Here is a 23,241-nt window from a genome sequence, read left to right on the forward strand (position 1 = left end):
TGATTTGGCTCAATGATCATGGAATCATGTTCCTGTTTGGGACCATGCTGTGCTTTGTAAGCAACACTGATTTATCTATTTTTTAACAGCAATTCAGCTTCCAAGGGCCATTCAGTCCCACCAGCAAGGCTGCCAATTAGTGCTGACCGCAGTAAGGGTATCTGGCCACTGGACTGATCCCAAAACCACATTTCACACGGTCTTTAGATAATAGCAGTGACACTCCATCACTACCAACCTGATACAGAACCAGTGATCTAGAGCTGAAAGGCTCTGTATCCCATTGCTAATCCCTTGAGACACTCAGTCACTCCTGCAAAGACCTCTGCTCCCATAGACAAGCTGACATGGGTGTATCTAATGCCTACTGAATAGAGCCCTACATTAATTGCACCATTGCATTTAATCAGTCCTAATGGACTGGACTCTGTCATTACATTATTAAACTCCACCTACGCTGCTGTAGTTATTTAAAGCTTCATTTCATTACTTCTGATACTGAGGAGTTGTGGACTAGATACCTTCACCCCCTACACAAACAGAGGAGATCGCAAGAAAGCATGCCTCTTACCAGATATCATGAGCTCTGGGGGGCAAATGTCTGGTGATGGAGAAGGCACAGGAAAGAGATTTTCTTGTCTGGTCTAAAAAACAAAACAAAATAGCACAGAGGACAAAATGCTAAACCCAGTTTGCCAGTGTAAGTGAAAAGCAAAGGTAGGGGGAAGAGCTCAATAGGTCCCAGCTGCTCCCTAAGGAATCAGACTGAACCATCTCTTGTGTGAAGCACCATATGAACCTACTGTGCTAGAGAGAGAGCGTGAACAATGATGATGAACCAAACAAGAGTCCTGGGTTTGGAGTAAAAGGGGGTTGTCTCAGTAATAGTCCCAGAGGCCCAGATCCTCAAAAGGTTTGTGCGCCTAAGTCCCATGTTCATTACTGTGGGATCTAAGAATCTCCTGGATGATTGCGTACACAGGGGCTAAACTGAAGTAACTTTACTGAGAGCAGTGGAATCACACCATGGATGACCCAGTGTGTTGTAGCCACCAGGGTTTGTTTAAAACCCTACATATCCAAGACACCCATGAATTCTTAGGGAGTTTGGATCATCTCCAGGGCACCTCTAGTATTACCCAATGGACAGAAAGCAGAGCTACACCTCTACCCCGACATAACACTGTCCTCGGGAGCCAAAAAATCTTACCACGTTATAGGTGAAACCACGTTATATCGAACTTGCTTTGATCCACCAGAGCGCACAGCCCTCCCCCCCTGAAGCACTGCTTTACCGTGTTATATCGGGTCGCATTATATCGGGGTAGAGGTGTATCTACAAGGACGTGCTGGGATCATATGCAGCGGGGACTCTCAGTCTGAGATCAGAGGGCTACAATCATAATACTAAATGGGAGAGGGGCTCCAGTTGGGTCTATGGCAGGGTGGGCAATTTTTTGGCCCAAGGGCCACATCGGGGTGCGAAACTGTATGGAGGGCCAGGTAGGGAAGGCTGTGCCTCCCCAACAGTCTGGCCCCACCCCCATCTGCCCCTTCCCACTTCCTGCCCCCTGACTGCCCCCCTCAGAACTCCTGACCCATCCAACCCCCCCTTCTCCTTGACCCCTGACCGCCCCCTCCCAGGATCCCCCGCCCCTAACCACCCCCCAGGACACCGCCCCCTATCCAACAGCCCCCTGCTCCCTGTCCCCTAACTGCCCCCCCGGAACTCCCTGCCCCTTATCCAACCCCGCTCCCTTATCATGCCACTTAGAGCAGCAGGAGCTCGCAGCCCCGCCACGCGGCCGAAGCTAGCAGCGCTGCCCGCATGGCAGCGTCACTACGGGGGAGAGAGGACAGCAGGGGAGGGGCCAGGGGCTAGCCTCCTCGGCCAGGAGCTCAAGGGCCGGGCAGGATGGTGCCACGGGCCGGATGTGGCCTGCGGGCCATAGTTTGCCCACCTCTGGTCTATGGTATGGAAAAGGGTGAGAACTGCTGAAATACAACACAACCAAAGCTAGGAGGTTACAGCCCCGATACTGGCAATGAATCCGTGCCCCATGCACAACAGGTGTAATGCACAGTGATGACAGTTTACAAGCTCCTTCTATAACACTAGAGCTACCCCTCACTATAACCTGCCACACTACATTCTTAGCCACATGACTCACTGATTTTGATGGAAGCTGCATGGCCAAATCTCCTAGTCACCTCTAGCTTCAGGAAATACCGTATAGTGCTGCGCCTCATGAGGAAAGAGTGCTGATAGTTCTGAATTTGATGGCTGTTGAATGTGGGCAGGTACTCACTGAGTTACTGTCATCAGTTGCTTTTTTCACTTGTGACTTCTGAAAATAGGTTTGAACCAGGACTCTGGACATGAAAACACATCTCAGCGACTTTCAAACACATCACTTCAATTGACTGATCCTCTGTCACCCCAAACCAGAAGAAACAATATCTCAGATGTAAAATACCCAACTCCATACGGGAGCAAACAGAGCCATACGGGTCCACACTGCTGACTTTCCAAACAGCTAATCTGGAAGGATTATCACAGAGTCCCTAAAAACAGTAATCCGATTGGAGATGGAAATCATGGGGTCTTTGTGGTCTTATACTGAACTTCAACGTACCTCAGGTGACCTCACGTGGACTTTCAACCTGCAAGAGCTAAGACCATTCCCCATGGCCTTAGGAGATGGCGATTGGATGCTGTTATGAACCGAGAGTCCGGGATGTAACCGTCCCCTTCCAGGAATAAAGGCCACTTCTGTGTTTCCCTCATGTCTGAAAATAACCAAGTTTTGTTAGTGCTTAAAAACTACACATGCTTAAGGTTTCAGAACTTTCACGGGAATAGCTCTGTGGTCTTTCCTCTGAGCTAAGCTCGTTAATTGCCTGTGTAACAAGCAACAATATTAGAGCTGTCTTCATCAGACAGGATTCTTATGAGAGCCCACATTCTGTTGCAGAACTTTGGGAAGGTCTGTGTGATGGAACATGCTCATTACAAAGCCATACAAAGACTGACAGGTTGGGAAGGTCTCCTGCCATTCCTGATTATGATGTGAGAAGCTCCATGTACTCAAGACCTCCTGAGGTATGAAGGTCTCCAATACAGGAAGTTCTTCTTGCACTTAAGCTTTGAACAATGTGCAGGTCTCCTACCTAACACTCAGCAGCTATCTCAAGATATGGCCTTTATTGGCAATAATAGGAAATGCTTTTTGTACCCAAGGAACTTATTCGCCTGGGCTGCTGGTGCACGCCTACCTGCATTTGGCTTTTGCAAGTATTTTTCTGGCCTCTTCATATGTGCTGCCCACCAAAGAGTCTTTATTGATGGCAATTAACTGATCACCAGGCCGGAGCCGCCCATCCTAAACGAGGGAGACATCTGTGTAGCATCAAGCTTTAGCCACAAGGATTAGTGCATCCAAAAAAGAGTGACACTGCTCAAAGTATTCTCCTGCAATACACATCCTTATTATCCCATGCCATAGATTATTCACCCATCCCAGTGAGAGCTCCTTCCAAACAGCAGGAGCTTTCAGGAAAGACTCCTGTTTCATAGGTCACAGAAGCCCTCCATGCTGTTGACTTACTCTGCAACAGTCCCCTTCTGGCATAAGCTCTTGAACATAAATCATGGGACCCTCTGGCCTGTTAGATCCGCCACTGATCGTCAACCCCAACCCAGAGGATTTTGCTATGGAGATGCACTGAATCCCTGATTCAAGGGAGTAGCTGCAAGGAACAGAAGAGTTAGCAGAAGACACAACAGCGGTCTGTTTTATTCTATAGAGCCATCGAGTACATCTGTAATTACACAGTAGTGTTCTAGCAACTCACCACCACTGCTGAATGAAAAGTTCTGCATTTGGTTTTGTTCCTGAGTCTGCAATCTCCCTATCCTTCTCAACCTCTTCTCCCTCTGCCTCCTCTCTCCCCCCACTCTTCCTGAAAATGGGAGTGAAGAAAACACGTATCAAAACCATTCTGAACCTCAAGAATATGTTTGATTTGAGTTTAGGACTAGAAACGGGCAAAGCTTCAGGTGCTTATAGGTGTGTGTGTGGCGGGGAAATCCGCTACCTTTATGGGGATAAATGTTATTACCGTTATTGTTGTTGATTTGTATTATGGAGTTCTTAAGAATCCTAACTGAGGACCAGGGCCCATTGTGTCAGCACTGCCTGGACAAGTAATGAACAAGAGATTACCTATCCCAAACAGCTTACAATCTTCATGGTAGGCAGCGCACAACGGGTGGACCAAACAGATCAGTGGGGTGGCACTGGGATGGGAGGGGGGTAACAATAAAACAGAGTTCAGCAGAAAAGCCGAAGTCATAGCCAGTTATTTGCCTAATCAATGCCAGGTGGGAATGATCTGTAGGCACCACAACAGCGGCAAGTTTGAGGGAGGGATTTAGAAGTGGATACTGTGGGTAGGTTGATAAATATTGCTAGGGAGTTTTCCCCCTGCGTGGGGAGCAGTATGGGACAAAGCGTGGAGGTGCTGGAGCAGCAGGCAAGGCTGCCATTACTGGAAGAGCAACAGTGGGCATCAACCACTTGATAAGGCCACTCATCCTTAGTAAATAAAGGCGGTAACTAACTGGTTCTCTCTCTTCTAAGATAAAGTCTTCTAACCACATCCATGTAATAATCTGTACCTGTACGCAACCTGTCACTTGAATTATCTTTTCATTTCCTGATAGTCATCGTGTTGTATTTTGAGCTATGTGATCTGTTGAACTATGCAATCACCACAAGAGATAACTTCTCCATACTTCTAAACAGCCCCATCCCTTTAAACTCGTGGCTGCCATACAACCTGGGGAACACAGAATATTGCGAAGAGCGTGGGCGTCATATTTTTACAACAAAGGAGCAGGGGCGGCTCCACCAATTTTGCCGCCCCAAGCAGTCGCCGCTGAATTGCCACCGCCACCAAAGCAGCAGGGGTGCCGCCGAATGGCCACTGCGGGACATGGACTGCCGCCCCGTTCTGAATGCCGCCCCGAGCACTGGCTTGGAAAGCTGGTGCCTGGAGCCGGCCCTGCAAAGGAAACTTCTTAAAGAAATCTTTTTAGGAAATAAGATGCCATCGAACATAGTGGTTAAAAAAAAAGCACATCCGTTGCACTATCTGGGAAGAGATGAGGAAGAGAATAAACCATACGTTGCAGATGTTAGTCCTATTGCTTAGTGGAAGATGTCCAGCTGCTGGGGTGATGAGTGCAGCATAAGAGCCTGTACAGAATAGGAGTCACTACTTTGTAAGAGTCTAGATTATACCATAGTTGCACACAGGCTCATAGTCTCCAAGATCTGAGATTTCAAGTGGTTTGAATGCTGGTGTTTCTTCTAGAAGGTGGCTATTTCATGCCTGCCTACCCTCTTCTACATCCCCCAGGTGGAGATGGGGTGACCAGATAGCAAGTGTGAAAAATCGGGACGGGGGATAATAGGCGTCTATATAAGACAAAGCTGCATATATGGGGACTGTCCCCATAAAATCAGGATATCTGGTCACCCCAGGGTGGAGACTAGCAGAACTTTTGCTTTATTGGTAGCTGAACACTGTTTTACCAGCCACCTCCATCACGCACATACGTGAGTGCCAAGCCAGGTCACCTCCTGCCTATGCTATGCAGTAAACAGGGTTAATTGTGAAGCCAGGCGGTCTAGAAGGCTGCCAGATAGATGAGCAGTTCTCTCCTCTGTACGGATGTCTCCAGGCATGAGTCCATTGATCCAAGTGGCTTAAAGCCTTTTGTGCCAAATATTTATCCTCTGCAAATCCCTAATAAAGAGCTGATATTGGGCACATTGTGGAGTTCACCTGCTAAGTGGATTTTCTGTGTCTGAACGAAGGGGCTGGTTTTCCTCTCATGGGGGTGGGTGGCCACTCCATTGACTTCCTGGGTATTACCCTGGATTTACACTAGTGCAAGGAAGAAGAGCAGCAGGCCCTAATCTGAGATGCCTCGCTCTAAGTACCAATATTAATGCAAACCTTAACAGTGCCAGGCACTCCTATAGGTGGAGCCGGCAGCAGAGCCCTCCCTGCACATAGCAGAGCCTGGCTTTTGTACTTTACAAAATAGGAAGCTTGGAATTAAAACATATAGACACAACACGAAGGTGCCACACTTCACAGAAATAAAAAGCCTGGTTCTCCATTCCCTAGCCCCTTTTACCGTCATTTCCTACCCCTCCCCACAGCGCAGAGCAGGTGTGAAATGCTGCCAGATCAGAAGGGTAGCACTGCCATTGACTTTGCACTGGTGGAAATGACTGCCCGAGGATGGGGCAATGGATCACGAGGCCATGATCTGCAGTTTGAAAACAGCCTTGCAGGACCTCTCCATCAAGGGCATGTTTGTAAAAGACATACCACGCTGGCCCCTCAGACATCTGTGAGCCTTGGGCTCTCCCTCACGTTTAAAGGGATGGAAATGGTGTACATGCATTCTGTAGATCCTGACGGCCTATAGCACAGTAGGCTAAATTCTCTGGGGCGGTGGCTGTGCTCTGTGTTTGTACAATAGGGTCCTGGTCCATGACTGGGGTTCCTAGGTGCTACCATAATACAAGTGATAAATAAGAATATTAAAAACAACACAGAGTGCAACAGTATGAAAGACACTGAGCGACTGCTTATCCATCCTCCAGTACAGGAGCAGATACAGTCAATGTATCCAAAGACAAACACTGGGGTCTGATCTGCACTAGAAAATTAAGTCGGCTTAACTATGTCGGTCAGTGGTGTGAAAAATCCACGCCCCTGAGCAGTGTGCTTAAACTGTCCTAAGTCCCCATGTACACAACACTAGGTCAACAGAAGAATTCTTCTGTCAACCCAGCTACTGCCTCTGGGGGAGGGGAATTACCTACGCCAATGGAGAACCCTCCCATCCTGGTAGGTCGCATCTACGCTGAAAGGCTGCAGCTGTGCTGCTGGAGCGTTCTAAGCGTAGACAAGCCCTGGATATTAGAGGATAGTTTTAATGAGAAAGAGGGAGAGAGAGAAAGCGACTATCGATCTGGGGTTCTTCAATTTTGAGGAGCTCAAGTTGAGACCTCTTTAAAAAGCCTGATTTTCAGACGGCGGGAGCTCTGCACTTTCTGAAAATCAGGCCCTTTCAGGTGTCTCAGGTTGTGCCCCCCAAATCACTAGACACCTTTGAGAGACCAGGTGGGTGAGGCCATATCTTTTATTGGGCCAACTTCTGTTGGTAAGAGAGAGAAGCTTTCGAGCCCCACAGAGCTCTTCTTCAGGTCTGTGTAGCTCAAAAGCTTGTCTCGCTCACCAACAGAACTTGGTCCAATAAAAGCTATTACCTCACCCACCTTGTCTCTCTAATATCCTGGGACCAACATGGCTACAACGACACTGCATAGACATCTTTGACACTTTTTTGGCAATGGGGGCTTTTAAGGGTTTATAAGCACTACGGCAATACAAATAATGTTCTAGAAACAGACAGACAAGCCTGCAGACTTTATGAGTTGATGCCTGTGTAACTTAGAGCTGGTTTCCCTGTCCCATTAATATTTTTGAGAGTTTTAAATTTCTTACCATTCAAAATTGGGATAAAAAGTCAAAATTTCAAAAGATGTCATGAATCAAAAGGTTTTGGTTTGGGTCAACTGAAACATGTAATTTCAAAATTCTTCCATTTGATTTCTACCTTTTTTCTTTTTAAAAAACTTTTAAAATCTAAATTGCTTACATTTCACAATGAAAAGTCATTCTGAACCAGGAACCAGAATTTTTCATTTAGAAAGTGGCCAGACAAAACATTTTGACAATTTCAGAGTGTCCCCGCGTGGTTTTCCGACACTGGGAGATTTATTGGTTTTGCTGTCAACAAATCAGCATTTTTCAATGAAAAAAAATGTCATTGAAAAATTCCTAAGGAGCTCTAGTGTGAGTAATATGGTACGTACTGCGAGCTTGAGTGTGGGGAATGTGCCGAGTTTCCAATGAGTGGGCCATGAGAATTTGCAGGGCTCAGCAGCAGGGGACTCTGGGAACGTGATGAAGACCCCGAGGACGTACTTTCCAAATATCTACCTAAAGGACAAAATAAGACAGTCCAGATAATGAAAGCATTTCCCCCCCTTACTCCTTCCCAGCTGTCCCTGCTACACAGTCAAGAATTAAAACAGCTTTCATGGTTCTTTACCTGGAGGCAGAAATACCTACCATTGATGTTAATGATATCAGTACATTTCTAAACTAATTAACAGAGTTTTACTTTCTCACCACAAATTCCAATCTGTGATTGTGGTAATTAACAAATACCACTGTGTTACAGTGTCATATGCTTCTTCCCAAAAAGCAGCAAGCAGACACAGAACTAATAGCCAGGAGATCTTGGTTCTAGTCCTACCTCTGCCACCAACTCGTTGTGTTGGTCACTGGATTGAAGAAGCCAGTTCACTGCTCTTGCCTCAGTTTCACCAGATGTAAAATGGGGATAGTGGTACTCACCCTCTTTCTAAAACTCTCTGAGGTCCACTGTTGAAAATTGCTTTACAAGAACTAGACATTATTATAAGTTACTAGCACAATATTTTCCTGAGTTGTTGTACACTGAAGGTGGAGTTAAGGGAGCTGGACAAGTGTTAGATACCAACCAATCCTCTCTTGTTTCACCACAAGAAAGTTGTCTCCCTCTCCCTTTTAGTATCCACAACTGGGCTGACATTTTCTGCACTGTGCCCCTCAAGCAGCCAAGATGCAGTTAAGTATTCAGCGCCCAGAGGGTCAATACTCACTGCCGCCCTGGTGAACAGGAGAACTCCGTGCCGATTCTGTGTTGCTATGAGATCCAAACTTTTCCAGCAGCTCAGAGAACTCTCTCCTGAAAGACAAGGCCCAGCAGATTCACTTAGTCTCTCAGTACACTTCTGCATGGATTTACAATGCAAACAAAGCCTATAATGTTTATTCCATACTAACCAGTTTGTGGGCTTAATTCCCTCGTGTGCTGGAGCTCAGTTTGGTGCAGGATGAGGCATTAGGGAACCAGATACAGCTCACAAGTAGTCCCAATGTAAATCAGAGCTGTTTCCAAGCAACTCAAGCTTGTGCCACTGATTTAGAGTCCATAATCAACCTCACATCAGTAGAAGATTCTTGTGCTAAAGCGTAACTTTTGCATGCCCCATCCTGTATGTTGTGGGGTTGGAGGCAGAGGCCGGCTGCAGGGCAGATGCATCAGCAGCGAATTCCCTACACAGGGGGAATTCTCTGCTTGGCATTTGCAGCCGAATTATGGCCCCTTTGTGCCACACTTCTATGCCCCTTTTCATCCCACAGGCTTCAAGCACTTCATGAACATTAATTAAACTTCCTGACATCCCTCTCAGGTATTACTCACACAATAACACAGACTGGTAAATTGAAGCGCAAAGTAGTTATGTAATTTGTCCATTGTGAGGGATGAGGATAGAACCCAAGAGTCCTGGCACCCAGCCCTGGGCTTTAACCACTGGGTCAGAATGCCTCTTGTGGATTAGTCCAGGATAATTTCATCTCCAGCCATGAGCCTAATGTGACATAAAAGTTGAACACAGACTATTAAGGGGAGTTGTAACTAAGCAAAAAAAAAAAAATTAATACACATTGGCCATTTGTGGGTCTTTTCTTAATAGTGAAAGAAATGCAAATAACTGTCAAACGTACCAGCTCATGTTGTGAAATTATCATCCTTGGAATTGTGGGTATATTACATGTTTTCAAACCACCACCCTTGACTACGCTGCTGTAATTCATACATGGAGAGAAGGAAGCTTAAAGCCAACAATTTAACTTAAAAGAACAAGTTGCGAGCATGATACTGATGGTGGGTAACACTTAGGGATTACAGACAGGGCATTAGAATGTGGGGGCCAAAATGCCCCAAGTTGTTTACCTGCCTATGGTAATAAATGTAGTGAATCATATTTGTTATGCTCATGGCATACAAACAGAGAAGTGAAATAAACAACATAAGATACTCTTGACAGAAGGTTGCAGTTTAACTACTTTATTTTTTTAGAATTCAGAACGATAACCCAAAAGCAGAGAGAGACAAAGCAGGCTGCTCCCTGAAACAGAGAGGCCCAACTCACCTCACCTTATTCGAGACTGACTGTTTCCCGACAGCGCCCCACGGCCTAAAAGCAGGACCAGGAAGACCCCTCCCCGCCTTAAAAGGATAGCTTACAAGTCCAACACGGTCTTCAAAATGCTGCATCGCTCATCAAGCATCAGAAAAATATTCATTATTTTTAAAATTCTCCTACTGCAGTTGGTCTGCTACCTCACCCTATTTTGCTGCCAAAAGCTCCTCTTTTTGATCACTAGCCAGAAAGGCCAATGCAATAGGGGGAAACCAGAACCTATTCCACAAATGGCACTAAGACTGACATAGTTTTTTTTTAAATGAGAGGATCAGAGACCAGGGGAGGAGGTGAAGTGAGACACAACAGAGGGAGAAAGGTGAAGAAAATCAGAGGTGACCTGGACCCAAATATCTCGACTTTAGGGTAGTTCTAGCTCAGATCTGGATCCCACCTTGTGGTTTGTACCACTTCTAAAGAAAATAAATACAGACAATGATGGAAAAAAGGGAGCGGGCCCATTATTCTCCTTTCCTCTCCTTGCCCCTTTCTCCACCAATGGTGTCCCTTTGGCCTACACAGCTCAGACAGGAGTCTGTTGGTGAGCATCTGGTACTTATGTTGTTGCTGAGGTGTGACAGCACCGATACTTGCCATCAAGTATGGTGGCATTCCACTCCCCACTTTCACATTAGAGGCACCAGGGTGCTGCCCAAGGAGGACCAGAGGCTAGTCCCTTTTGAGTCCATCCATGGCACCTGTCATTGTCTAGAGCAGTCGTTACGGAGCAATTGGAAGCTCAGGCTATACTCCTGGTAAGTACTGGCCTGGGAACTGAGATACCAAGCCAAGGAGAGCAGAGGTCTCCATGAGGCCATGGGGCCAACCCCAGCGAGGTGACACGCGCACACACCAAGGCAGGTTAATGGGAAAGATACATGGCAGCTGACGAGAGAACAGCGTTTTCTCAGGCGGCGGCTCCTTACAACACAGCAGCTATCAGAGTGAGCATCAATTTCCATCAACTCTGTTGATGCAAATCTCACTTTCGTATCATTTCCAGTAAAACCCTTCATCTTCCCGCGGCTCGCTCATAATCCCGTATCACTGCTGAGTTATGCTGCGACGAAAGCCAGGCTGCAGCTGACCCTGTGAGCCTTCCATTCACTATCTCCTCCTTTTCCTGGGCGGGACTCTTCACTCCTCCTTTAGCTCACTCCTTTACTGCATTGACTAGCAGCCCCAGGACATACCCAGGTCCCCAACAGGCTTGTACACAGGCAGCTAGCTTATGCTGAAGCCCATATTACTGCGTCTTCACTGCTCTTGTCCCCACGCTGGTCAGGTTAAAGCTAGCATGGGTATGCCTCCCGAGCTACAGCCAGACCTTGGTTTGCTGTGTAGATGTACCCGTCGTCTCTCCCATCCCATGCCTAACTCCACAGCCTAGTGCACCTAGAGCCACAGGTTTCCTGTGATTTTGGGTTGTTGCATTTAAAGCACTCCCATTCTGAACTCTCTCAACCTCAGCAGTAACATGGCTGTCACAGGGGAGCTGGTCCAGTGAGTAGACCAGGCCCAGCTCCTCGGTGTCAGAGCAGGTAGGCCCAACCGAGCCAATTAAAAGAGGTAGGGCTAAAAAGGCTTGTCAGAGGGTAGACTATGTCTTGGGAGAGGAACCACAGAGGAGTGGAGCTAAGTCTGGTGGTGGGTCCCTGGAACAAGGGGCCAGCTGCTCGGGGAGATAGCCCTCAGGCTGGGGTCCCAGAAGGGGAGCAGAGCTGGCAGGAATGGGGAAGCTGCAAGAAGCAGGATTACCAGAGACCCCTGGAAGAGGAGGCTGGGAAACCCTTGGACAAAGGGTGAGCTAAGGAGCTGATTTTGTCTATTAGCTGCTTATGTTTGGACAAATAAACCTTTTGTCCACTGAGGATGGCAGTGAGTGCTTGTGAAGCTGGGGAGACATCCTGCCAGGTCACAGTGGCCTTGTACCTGAATATAGTTACCCATTTGGAATTTGCCAAGTCAGGAGCATTGGCGCTAAGGCTGGCTCAATGCAATTCCCCATTAGATTTGGGGAAATCACTGCAACTGCGAACAAATGGTTGGAACTTTACAAAAAATCCCTGAAATCACGTGAATTTTAATTAAAAAGAGACCATCTTTCAGTGAAAAGTGGCAAATGGGCTACTTTTTTTTGTTTGGGGTTTTGTTTTTTGTTTTAAGTTTCCAGCTTTGAAACTTCAAAATGTAAAATATTATTCTGATGAAGAAGAGTTCAAGAGAGAAAAGAAAGTGAAACACGTGAGCTCTCAAAATTGTATTTGTTGCAGTGCAAAAATCCCATGCAGGAAATGCTGCAAAGCCTCTAAAATCTCTCAAAATGAAACAATGACAGATTCTTCCCCCGTCCGCACCCCCCCAAAATATTTAAGTCAGTTTTGCACCACCCTAATTCTCACAACCAAGGAGCATTGGTCATAGTTCTAGCAACCAACTCAACAAGCCATTTGCTCGGAAGTCTCTAATACTGGAGTTATTGACTGAATGGATCATGATTCACTGGACACCTGCAGGTACAGGTGTCCAGTGGATTCTGCAAAAAACTGTGCATGAGTAACTTCCTCAGGGTAGTAGCTCTTGTTTTCAATTACATTTACTCACATGTGTGACTATTTGCAGAACTGAGCTGGTTTTTTCAGGCTGCCGAGTGAGATCTAGTGAGCACCACCACCTCAGCCTCCCTTACTTTCGGAGTTACCAATTATGGGTGTTAGGATCCAATGCGCTGAATTTTGATCAGTGTTGTAATGCAAGTTAATTTCCAGTGATTATTTAGCTGTAAGAAGCTGGTTCATTGTGCTCATCTGTATTTACATATTCCCCTCAACTGTATTTAGAGCCTCAGGAATCCATTTATTGGAAAAAATAATACCGTTTCCACAGTAGTTCAATCAGTGGAATCCAACCACATGAGCAGATCTCGTTATTTTAGCCCTAGCCCACAAACAAGTTTACATGCTGAATACAGAACTGGCAAACTATTCGTGACATATAATCCTACTTTTGATTTTAGCCCTTTTTCCAATTAACAAATTCCGAGCTCTGTGAAGATAAGCCATTATGTGCCCAATAGTTTGGATGAATAATTTTCAGCCTGTAAACTGTTTGCAAACCATCCACTCCAACCTGTTGTTATTGGCGTGCTATGACCGAACACCTTAGTCACATGGTATTGTTTGGGCTCCTTGCTCAGAGACCAGATATTGCAGGCCTCAATTCAGCAAAGCATTTAAATACACGCTTAAAATCCCATTGAGGTAAATAATGAACAGCAAGTAATGCATTTTCTGGTATGACTCTCCAGACAGATCATTTTGTGCTAAACTTCATGAAGCTTGGGAGATCTGCAAGTGCACAGATATTGTCCGCATACTGACTAAGGAATAATCTGACTCCAGGAATCCGAGCCAACCTTGCTCAGTGCCTTCAGGCACAAATAGTTTAAAATACGTATATAAATCTTCAATTGTTTTAGTTTTATTTACTGTTTGACCAGCTGTAGTAGGAAAATACTTAATCTTATCAGGTCCTCGTGGAACTTAAATGTCCAGCCTTATTTAACTAACAGAGGGCTGAAATTGGGGGACTTTCCCTTTAATAAGACACTCCCAGCCCAACTCCTCCCCCTCCACCCTTTTTTTTCCACTAAGGATACTGAAATCTAGGATAACAGAAGTGTCCTTGTTACAGAGCCCTGAAACTTGTACAGACCCGTGGAGTGGAGTCAGATCAGAGGGGATGCACAGCAGCAGCCAGCTGCAGGCCGACTTTGCTACAGATTAAGCAGCAGGAGGCCAATCTTTCTGCAGAATATTGTTGTTTTATCCCATAATACCTTTTTTGTGATGCCCTTGTGTTCCGGGGAGAACAAAGGGTGAGTCCTACATCAAAGGTTACATGAGAGCACAATGGCTAGAAACTTCAACCTCTGCTCCACAGATGGGAAAAAAGAGATTGGGACTCTAAATAAAACCCTAGAATTAATAGCTTGTCTCTATAAATACAGCCTATGAGACACCAGGAACTAGACATTCAGAGCACTGAAAGCCCAATGCATGCTTAAAGCAGCAATCGGCACATACGCTGATTTTCAGCTACCCCACGTCGCCAACTGTTGTGATTTTACTGTGAGTCCTATGATATTCAGTGTTATTCTTAGAGCACCAGCTCCTGGAATCACAAGAATTTCATTTCTGAAAAAGTGAGTTTCTAGCTAATCTTCACATTCATTATTCACCAGTTTTAAAATGCTTCAGTCATCCAGTCAGGTAGCAGAAACAATAGCATGTAACCTAGGTGATGCTATTAATAATAATGTTGTATTAATGTTATACGAACTCTGGGCCTGATTCTCATTTTCTCTAATGCCCCTGTACTCTTCCAGAGCGGTGGAAGGGGGCCCTCGTGGACACCAGAATCAGGCTCCCTGTGTTCCCCAGAGATTGGCTGAGTCATTCTTCGAGCCCAACAGCTGATGTGAAAAGGGCCAACATGCCGAGCGGGTCACTGGCCGTGGCTGAATCTGTGTCAGTGACTGCTCCTGACAGCAAAGTGGATAGAAGGATGATTACTCCTCAGAACTCAAGGACATCGCTAAAAGATAATGTGGGATTAAATAAATAAATAAATAAGCACACATAAAAAGCCTTCACCCTCCTGCATCCCTTTTAATCTTGGAGATATGTATTCATGTATTAAACATTTTGTGAGGCGTTTACGTAAGCGAAATCTCTGCAAATCTTTAAAGAAAAAATTAAACTGATTACTGCCCAACTCTCTCTCTGGATAACCTTTGGCAGATTTAGCAGATAACCAAGAGCAAATGAAGACCAAATAAATTGCTTCAAGTTTGGTCGCCAAGGACATCTGCGTCCTATCAGTTTACAGCAATCTATTTCTTGGGGTGGTTGGAGGCACTGTTGACAGATGCACGAAGGAGCCGTAGCCTCAGACAAAGCCATGCCCACACTCACATGTATGTATATATTTAGAAACATCTGCTGCAATTTAAGATATTAGTAACATGCCTGAGCAGCTTGAAGCAGACGAACAAGGGTAATGGCAGATTACTTGCCCCCAGGGGCATTGGCTTAGAAACAAACTGATTGTCACAATAACTATGACGAACACCTGCTTCTAACTTGTCCAGAGGAGCCCAGCCGGGTTATCCCCTGCTGTGTCTGGCTATGGTTTTCATTACATAGAGCACACAGTGTGAGAAGCCCACTGGGGCCTGTCCAGGTGTTTCCACTATGCAATGTAGATGTTATCTTTTTTGCCAGTCCCCAAGTATGGCTAATTGTCTAGAGCTAGCTTCTGACTTTGTCTCTGCATAAGGGACGAGGAGTGACTGAGAGCCACCCACCTCTAGACTTTGGCCTGGGTGCGGAGGAATAAGCAGGGCTATTCACCAGTTTCCTACCTGCTCCAGGAACGGAGTGGCCTTGGCTCCACTTCCCTCTTCTCACTGGCCAGAGTCACTGAGCCAGCCCAGGGGGAAGGGCAATGATGGCAATTTACCCTTGGAATAGGAGGAAAAATGTACAGGTGTCCAGCCTCAGCCAGGATACGAACTTGGGGAAAAAAGACGCTTAGTCCAAGTCTCCCAGAGCCACCTCCATTAAAACAATGACAGATGCGGCAATCCAGAAATCAAATACTTTGGCAAGGCCGCCTCCTTGGCAATCCAAAACCAAGCCAGCTTTCCCCTGCTGCTTCACTAGTGGCAAAGAGGGAAACATTTCTGGCAGATGAACATCATCTACACACACTGCTGCCGAATTTCTTTGTCAATTCCACGAAGTTGTGGGTGTTTTCTCTGGGCTCAGTTCTTAGGCAGTCCCAGCAGCCAGCCAGGAGCTTCCCTTGCTCCCCTGGTCCCTCCCAATACTGCACCGTCCATGGTCCAGCTGCTCTTTTGCCCGGCCAGGAACAGTCTTCTCTCCTCCAGCAGCAGGCAGCAACTGAGTGTCTCTAGCCCTGCAGCTCCTTTTATGTGATTCTGCTGGACCCTGATTGGCTGCTTCCTCACAACTACTCCAGGCTGCCTGGAAGGCTTCTCTTCTGCTCCTCTCTGGGACAGGGTGTGGCAGAACCCTGAGGCCTCCAGCAGGGGTTCTCTGGGCCTAATCTACCCAAGATCCCAAGATCAATTTATGGTTAAGCCCTGGTCTACACTAGGAGTTGAGGTCGAATTTAGCAGTGTTAAATCAATTTAACCCTGCACCTGTCCACATGACGAAGCCCTTTTTTTCGACTTAAAGGGCTCTTAAAATCGATTTCCTTACTCCACCCTCAACAAGGGGATTAACGCTGAAATCAACCTTGCTGGGTCGAATTTGGGATACTGTGGGCGGTATTGGCCTCTGGGAGCTAACCCAGAGTGCTCCATTGTGACTGCTCTGGACAAGACTCTCAACTCAGATGCACTGGCCAGGTAGACAGGAAAAGGCACCCGAACTTTTGAATTTCAATTTCCTGTTTGGCCAGCGTGGCAAGCTGCAGGTGACCATGCAGAGCTCATCAGCAGAGGTGACGATGATGGAGTCCCAGAATCGCAAAAGAGCTCCAGCATGGACCGAACGGGGGGTACGGGGTCTGATCGCTGTATGGGGAGTGGAATCCGTGCTATCAGAACCCTGTTCCAGTTTTCAAAATGCCAAAACATTTGTCAAAATCTCCCAGGGCATGAAGGACAGAGGCCATAACAGGGACCTGAAGCAGTGCCACGTGAAACATAAGGAGCTGAGGCAAGCCTACCAGAAAACCAGAGAGGCCAACGGCCGTTCCGGGTCCGAGCCCCAAACATGCTGCTTCTATGATGAGCTGCATGCCATTTTAGGGGGTTCAGCCACCACTACCCCAGCCGTGTTGTTTGACTCCTTCAATGGAGATGGAGGTAACACGGAAGCAGGTTTTAGGGACGAGGAAGATGATGATGAGGAGGTTGTAGATAGCTCACAGCAAGCAAGAGGAGAAACCATTTTTCCCGACAGCCAGGAACTGTTTCTCACCCTGGACCTGGAGCCAGTACTCCCCGAACCCACCCCAAGGCTGCCTCCTGGACCCGCCAGGCGGAGAAGGGACCTCTGGTGAGTGTACCTTTTAAAATAGTACACATGGTTTAAAAGCAAGCATGTTTAATGATTAATTTGCCCTGGCATTTGCGGCTCTCCTGGATATACTCCCAAAGCCTTTGCAAAAGGTTTCTGGGGAGGGCAGCCTTATTCCATCCACCATGGTAGGACACTTTACCACTCCAGGCCAGTAGCACGTACTTGGGAATCATTGTAGAACAAAGCATTGCAATGTATGTTTGCTGGCGTTCAAACAACATCCATTCTTTATCTCTCTGTGTTATCCTCAGGAGAGTGATATCATTCATGGTCACCTGGTTGAAATAGGGTGCTTTTCTTAAGGGGACACTCGGAGATGCCCGTTCCTGCTGGGCTGTTTGCCTGTGGCTGAACAGAAATGTTCCCCGCTGTTAGCCACGGGGAGGGGGATGGGTGGAGGGGGTAGCCACGTGGTGGGGGGAGGCAAAATGCGACCTTGGAACGAAAGCACATGTGCTATGTATGTAATGTTAACAGCAAGGCTTACCGTGAAAGAGTGTACCCATTGTTCTATAAAATATGTCTTTTTAAATACCATTGTCCCTTTTTTTTCTCCACCAGCTGCATGTGTTTCAAGGATCACAGGATCTTCTCCTTCCCAGAGGCTAGCAAAGATTAGAAGGCGAAAAAAATGCACTTGTGACGAAATGTTCTCTGAGCTCATGCTGTCCTCCCACACTGACAGAGCACATACGAATGTGTGGAGGCAGACAATGTCAGAGCGCAGGAAAGCACAAAATGACCGGGAGGAGAGGTGGCAAGCTGAAGAGAGTAAGTGGCGGGCTGAAGAGAGGGCTGAAGCTGAAAGGTGGTGGCAGCATAATGAGAGGAGGCAGGATTCAATGCTGAGGCTGCAGGAGGATCAAACCAATATGCTCCAGCGTATGGTTGAGCTGCAGCAAAGGCAGCAGGAGCACAGACTGCTGCTACAGCCCCTGTGTAACCAATCGCCCTCCTCCCCAAGTTCCATAGCCTCCTCACCCAGACGCCCAAGAACGTGGTGGGGGGGGCCTCCGGCCACCCGGCCACTCCACCCCAGAGGATTGCCCAAGCAACAGAAGGCTGGCATTCAATAAGTTTTAAAGTTTTAAACTTTTAAAGTGCTGTGTAGCCTTGTCCTTCCCTCCTCCACCACCCCTCCTGATGCTTCTCTCCTCCACCACCCCTCCTGGGCTACCTTGGTAGTTATCCCCCTATTTGTGTGATGAATGAATAAAGAATGCATGAATGTGAAGCAACAATGACTTTATTGCCTCTGCAAGTGGTGATCGAAGGGAGGTGGGGAGGGTGCTTAGCTTACAGGGAAGTAGAGTGAACCAAGGGGATGGAGGTTTCATCAAGGAGAAACAAACAGAACTTTCACACCGTAGCCAGGTCAGTCATGAAACTGGTTTTCAAAGCTTCTCTGATGTGCACCGCACCCTCCTGTGCTCTTCTAACCACCCTGGTATCTGGCTGCGCGTAACCAGCGGCCAGGCGATTTGCCTCAACCTCCCACCCCGCCATAAACATCTCCCCCTTACTCTCACAGATACTGTGGAGCGCACAGCAAGCAGTAATAACAGTGGGAATATCGGTTTCGCTGAGGTCTAAGCGAGTCAGTAAACTGCGCCAGCGCGCTTTTACACATCCAAATGCACATTCTACCACTATTCTGCACTTGCTCAGCCTATAGTTGAACAGCTCCTGACTACTGTCCAGGCTGCCTGTGTATGGCTTCATGAGCCATGGCATTAAGGGGTAGGCTGGGTCCCCAAGGATAACTGTAGGCATTTCAACATCCCCAAAGGTTATTTTCTGGTCTGGGAATAAAGTCCCTTCCTGCAGCTTTTGAAACAGACCAGAGTTCCTGAAGATGCGAGCATCATGTACCTTTCCCGGCCATCCCACGTTGATGTTGGTGAAACGTCCCTTGTGATCCACCAGTGCTTGCAGTACTATTGAAAAGTACCCCTTGCGGTTTATGTACTCGCCGGCTTGGTGCTCCGGTGCCAAGATAGGGATATGGGTTCCGTCTATGGCCCCACCACAGTTAGGGAATCCCATTGCAGCAAAGCCATCCACTATGACCTGCACATTTCCCAAGGTCACTACCCTTGATATCAGCAGATCTTTGATTGCGTTGGCTACTTGCATCACAGCAGTCCCCACAGTAGATTTGCCCACTCCACATTGACTCCCGACTGTCCAGTAGCTGTCTGGCGTTGCAAGCTTCCAGAGGGCTATTGCCACTCGCTTCTCAACTGTGAGGGCTGCTCTCATCTTGGTATTCTTGCACCTCAGGGCAGGGAAAAGCAAGTCACAAAGTTCCATGAAAGTGCCCTTATGCACGCGAAAGTTTCGCAGCCACTGGGAATCATCCTAGAGCTGCAACACTATGCGGTCCCACCAGTCTGTGCTTGTTTCCCGAGCCAGAGTCGGTGTTCCACCACATGAACCTGCCCCATTAGCACCATGATGCCCACATTGCCAGGGCCCGTGCTTTGAGAGAAGTCTGTGTCCATGTCCTCATCACTCACGTCACCGCGCTGACATCGCCTACTCGCCCAGTATCGCTTTGCCAGGTTCTGGTGCTGCATATACTGCTGGATAATGCATGTGGTGTTTAATGTGCTCCTAATTGCTTGCCGTGGTATGGCGTCTGCACAGGTAACTCAAGAAAAAAGGCGCAAAACGATTGTCTGCCCTTGTTTTCATGGAGGGAGGGAGGGAACAGGGGCCTGACGATATGTACCCAGAACCACCCACGACAATGTTTTAGCCCCATCAGGCACTGGGATTTCTACCCAGAATTCAAATGGGCGACGGAGACTGCGGGAACTGTGGGATAGCCACCCACAGTGCAACGCTCCGGAAGTCGACGGTTGCCTCGGTACTGTGGACACACTGCACTGACTACATGCACTTAGAGCATTTGTGTGGGGACACACACAATCAACTGTATAAAAATGCTTTCTACAAAACCGACTTCTATAAATTCGACCTAATTTCATAGTGTAGACATACCCTAATTAATGAAATGACAGTTTTAAACACTAACTCACTTTACAAAATGAAGGCCTGGTCCAATCAGTGGAAAGACTCTCCTTGACCTCCGTGGGCTTGCAGTCAGGCTCCTTGAGCAGCATGGCACTGGTAAAATTATATGATGTTTATCGGTCTAGGATTTTGTGGCTTAACCTTTTTTTGTAGCCTTGAATCCAAGGGTAGTGACCGAATAAAGTCAAAGGATCCAGATGACTAACTCCCCAGCCGTTAGTGTCAGATCATTTTCCCACATTTTGGTGGGGCCTTTCTGGGACCCCTTCTCCACTACAGCAGGGAGGCCTTATCAGAGACACGAATTCTCCTCTTCAGAGACGGATGTATGCTCAAAACAATTTGAGAAGTCTTTTCATTTGAGCAGAGGTTGTCTTGCATCATAATGCAGCATTATCTCTCTCATGAGGACCGAGCCAAAGTAGATACAGGCCCAAGCAGAAAACCCAGTTGCAAACACCTCTAACTAGAAAGCTTTTATCAGGTTTTGAACATCATGGCTCAGGTCCATGCCTGGTGCTTCCCGCAGGGACGTTCTCAACTTTGTATTAGCTGCTGACTGAGCTGTCAGACTTGTATCAGCTCCCTACCACTCCTCTCCGTTCCTGATATTCCCAAGATGAAGGCTTAGTCTCAAGCACCTATCATCTTCTCACCTTCCAACCTCACTTAGGATCAGATCATGCATCCATAAAAGTCAATTGGTGGGGTCAGGATTTAACCCTAGGACAAAGCCCCACTGATCTCCGTAGTGCAGGATCAGGCCTTTCTTACACTTTCACGACAGACTTTCTGTTTACAGCCCCGGTGCACAGGAATTCCTTGGGAACAACACAGTCAAGCTTTCTTCCGTAGCCTAAGCACCTTGGCGCGATGCTGAAATTAACCAAGATGTGCAGCTCTGGCTTGGAAACAGCAACAAACCAAAACCAGGGCTCAGAATACACTGGCCTGTTTCATTTCTCAAAACCAACATTTACACAGCATGCCTATTCATACAGATTTCATTTATTAAGATCCAATAAGAGATTATAGTATCAGCAACTAAGCAGATATGCAGTCATCCCAGCTTTTGGCTCCTGGCCGGGTGACAAAGTACTACTTTTTGTTGTTGTTGTTGTTTTGCTTCTCTATAAAAAAGAGATAGCATAGCTGTCACACTCATTAAAGTACAACCAGACAGGCTTCAGCCATCCCTGAAGGGTATTAAAGATGTGTCCCGATGGCTTATTGCCAGTGTTCAGGTGAACATCCCATTCAAAGCAACAATCCAAAGCTCTTATGCAGCCAGCTGAGTCTCCTGTTTGCAATAAGCACGTGCAATTGAGATATTCCAATTTACTTGGGCTGCCCTGTCCACCTGGCAGCCGTATGTATAAATGACTATGTTTTATATATATCTCCTGGCTCCCTACGTGTGGCAGCTCCAGCACCTCTCCAGGACACTTAGTAGCGCTGTTTCCCTCTTGGTCTGATGAGATTTGGGAGTTGACAAGCTTTCAGAAGCGATCATGTGGGGCAAAACAAATAGCCTTAGAGCTTATCAACAAGTGGCCAAGACCCAGAGTAGAAAATTAAAATCTCAGAGGACAGGAAAATATAGATGAGAAATATGAACTATTCTGAAGGGCTCTGTCCTTGGCCCACTCCTCTTTGCCCTCTGCATGTTCTCTCTAGGTGACCGTAGCCACCCCTGTGGCTTTAGTTACCATCTTTAAGCCAATCACTCACAAATCAACCTGTCCACTCCTGACTTGTCTCCTTAAATACAACCCCACCTCTCAGCCTGTTTTTCCTGACACCTCATTTTGGATGTTTCACCATCAGCTTCAATCTAAATGGACCAACTCCTAACCATCCCTCCCACCACGCCCACAAAAAGCAAGATCTTCAGGGGAAGCAACTGGCAGAGGGGATCTGGGAAGAAGCTAACCTCCCCCTGTGGAGACAGGTTTCCTCCCGGAGGAGGTAGCTGACTGATTCTCAGACCCTCCCACAGCAGTTGGACTGTGGACGCCTACATCAGTTCTGCACATGCATTTAGAAGATAAAGGGCGAATCCTGCTGTCCTCTTCATGGGCTCAGAGGGCCTATGATGTAACAGAACCAGAGCTGTTCCACAGCTCAGATGGGGAAGGATTTCAGGAATCCATTTAGGCATCAGTACACCATGCAACACAGATCTGGAGGGGCTTCCTATGCGCCATAGTAAAGGGGGAGGACTTAGAAGTGAGTTTGCTACCACACAGTTCCACAGCCTACTCTCCCCGGGGAGGGGCCAAGACCAGATAATGGCCATGAAAGCTACTGCAGTGACAGTAGTGACTGAGGAAGAGCCCAATGGCACAAGGGGTGGAGCAGCGCTTCCTCCACAGACCTAGCGCACATCCCATTTTCCCGGGGCCGGGGACAGGATTTGGACCTGAGAGAAGGTGGCTTTGCTTCCCTTTCAGTTACAGCTTTAAAAAAAAGCAGTTTTAGGGTTAACGTGACTTTGGCCATTTTCCTTAGGACTTTCGATTTTATTTTTGTGTAGTGTAAAGCTGATCGTTCCTGCGCCAAGTTTTAACTGGGAGAAGAAAAAAAAAGACCAACAGTTGTTCTCCTTAGACCCTCACTATGCAGGCAGCACCGCTGAGAGACTAACAAAGGGTCTTTTAGAGCTGTAGTACAAGTACAGCTACCAAGAACCCAACAACCCTGACCACTTTCCTATTTATTTATTTTATATATATATATATATATATATATATAGTGTAAACAAATTCCCCTGCCCCCTACCCCTGGTGGAATACAATGAAACTTTACCTGGCATCATCATCTCGAGCTATTAGAAGGCGCATGTGGTTGGTGGCGGAGGCTGTCCTGAGAATATCCACAGCTCTGTGGGAAGACAA

General features: G+C 47.0%; 1 protein-coding gene across 4 annotated transcripts in view; it reads right to left on the reverse strand.

The window, feature by feature from the left end:
• Nucleotides 1–23,241, reverse strand: part of LOC141994951 (syntaxin-binding protein 4-like) — a 121,410-nt gene that overhangs the window by 34,361 nt on the left and 63,808 nt on the right. For 3 of the 4 annotated variants that reach the window (XM_074965547.1, XM_074965543.1, XM_074965545.1), the window contains exons 5-12: nucleotides 23,153–23,227; nucleotides 8,799–8,884; nucleotides 7,965–8,091; nucleotides 3,856–3,963; nucleotides 3,609–3,750; nucleotides 3,277–3,383; nucleotides 2,637–2,790; nucleotides 572–644 (exon numbers count right to left, since the gene is read on the reverse strand). In XM_074965547.1, coding sequence (XP_074821648.1) covers nucleotides 572–644; nucleotides 2,637–2,790; nucleotides 3,277–3,383; nucleotides 3,609–3,750; nucleotides 3,856–3,963; nucleotides 7,965–8,091; nucleotides 8,799–8,884; nucleotides 23,153–23,227 — 872 coding nt within the window. The remainder of the gene's footprint in view (nucleotides 1–571; nucleotides 645–2,636; nucleotides 2,791–3,276; nucleotides 3,384–3,608; nucleotides 3,751–3,855; nucleotides 3,964–7,964; nucleotides 8,092–8,798; nucleotides 8,885–23,152; nucleotides 23,228–23,241) is intronic. The other variant, XM_074965546.1, reaches the window with a different exon arrangement.

The sequence above is a fragment of the Natator depressus genome, chromosome 10 (genome assembly GCF_965152275.1).
Source record: "Natator depressus isolate rNatDep1 chromosome 10, rNatDep2.hap1, whole genome shotgun sequence".
Classification (NCBI taxonomy): Eukaryota; Metazoa; Chordata; order Testudines; family Cheloniidae; genus Natator; species Natator depressus.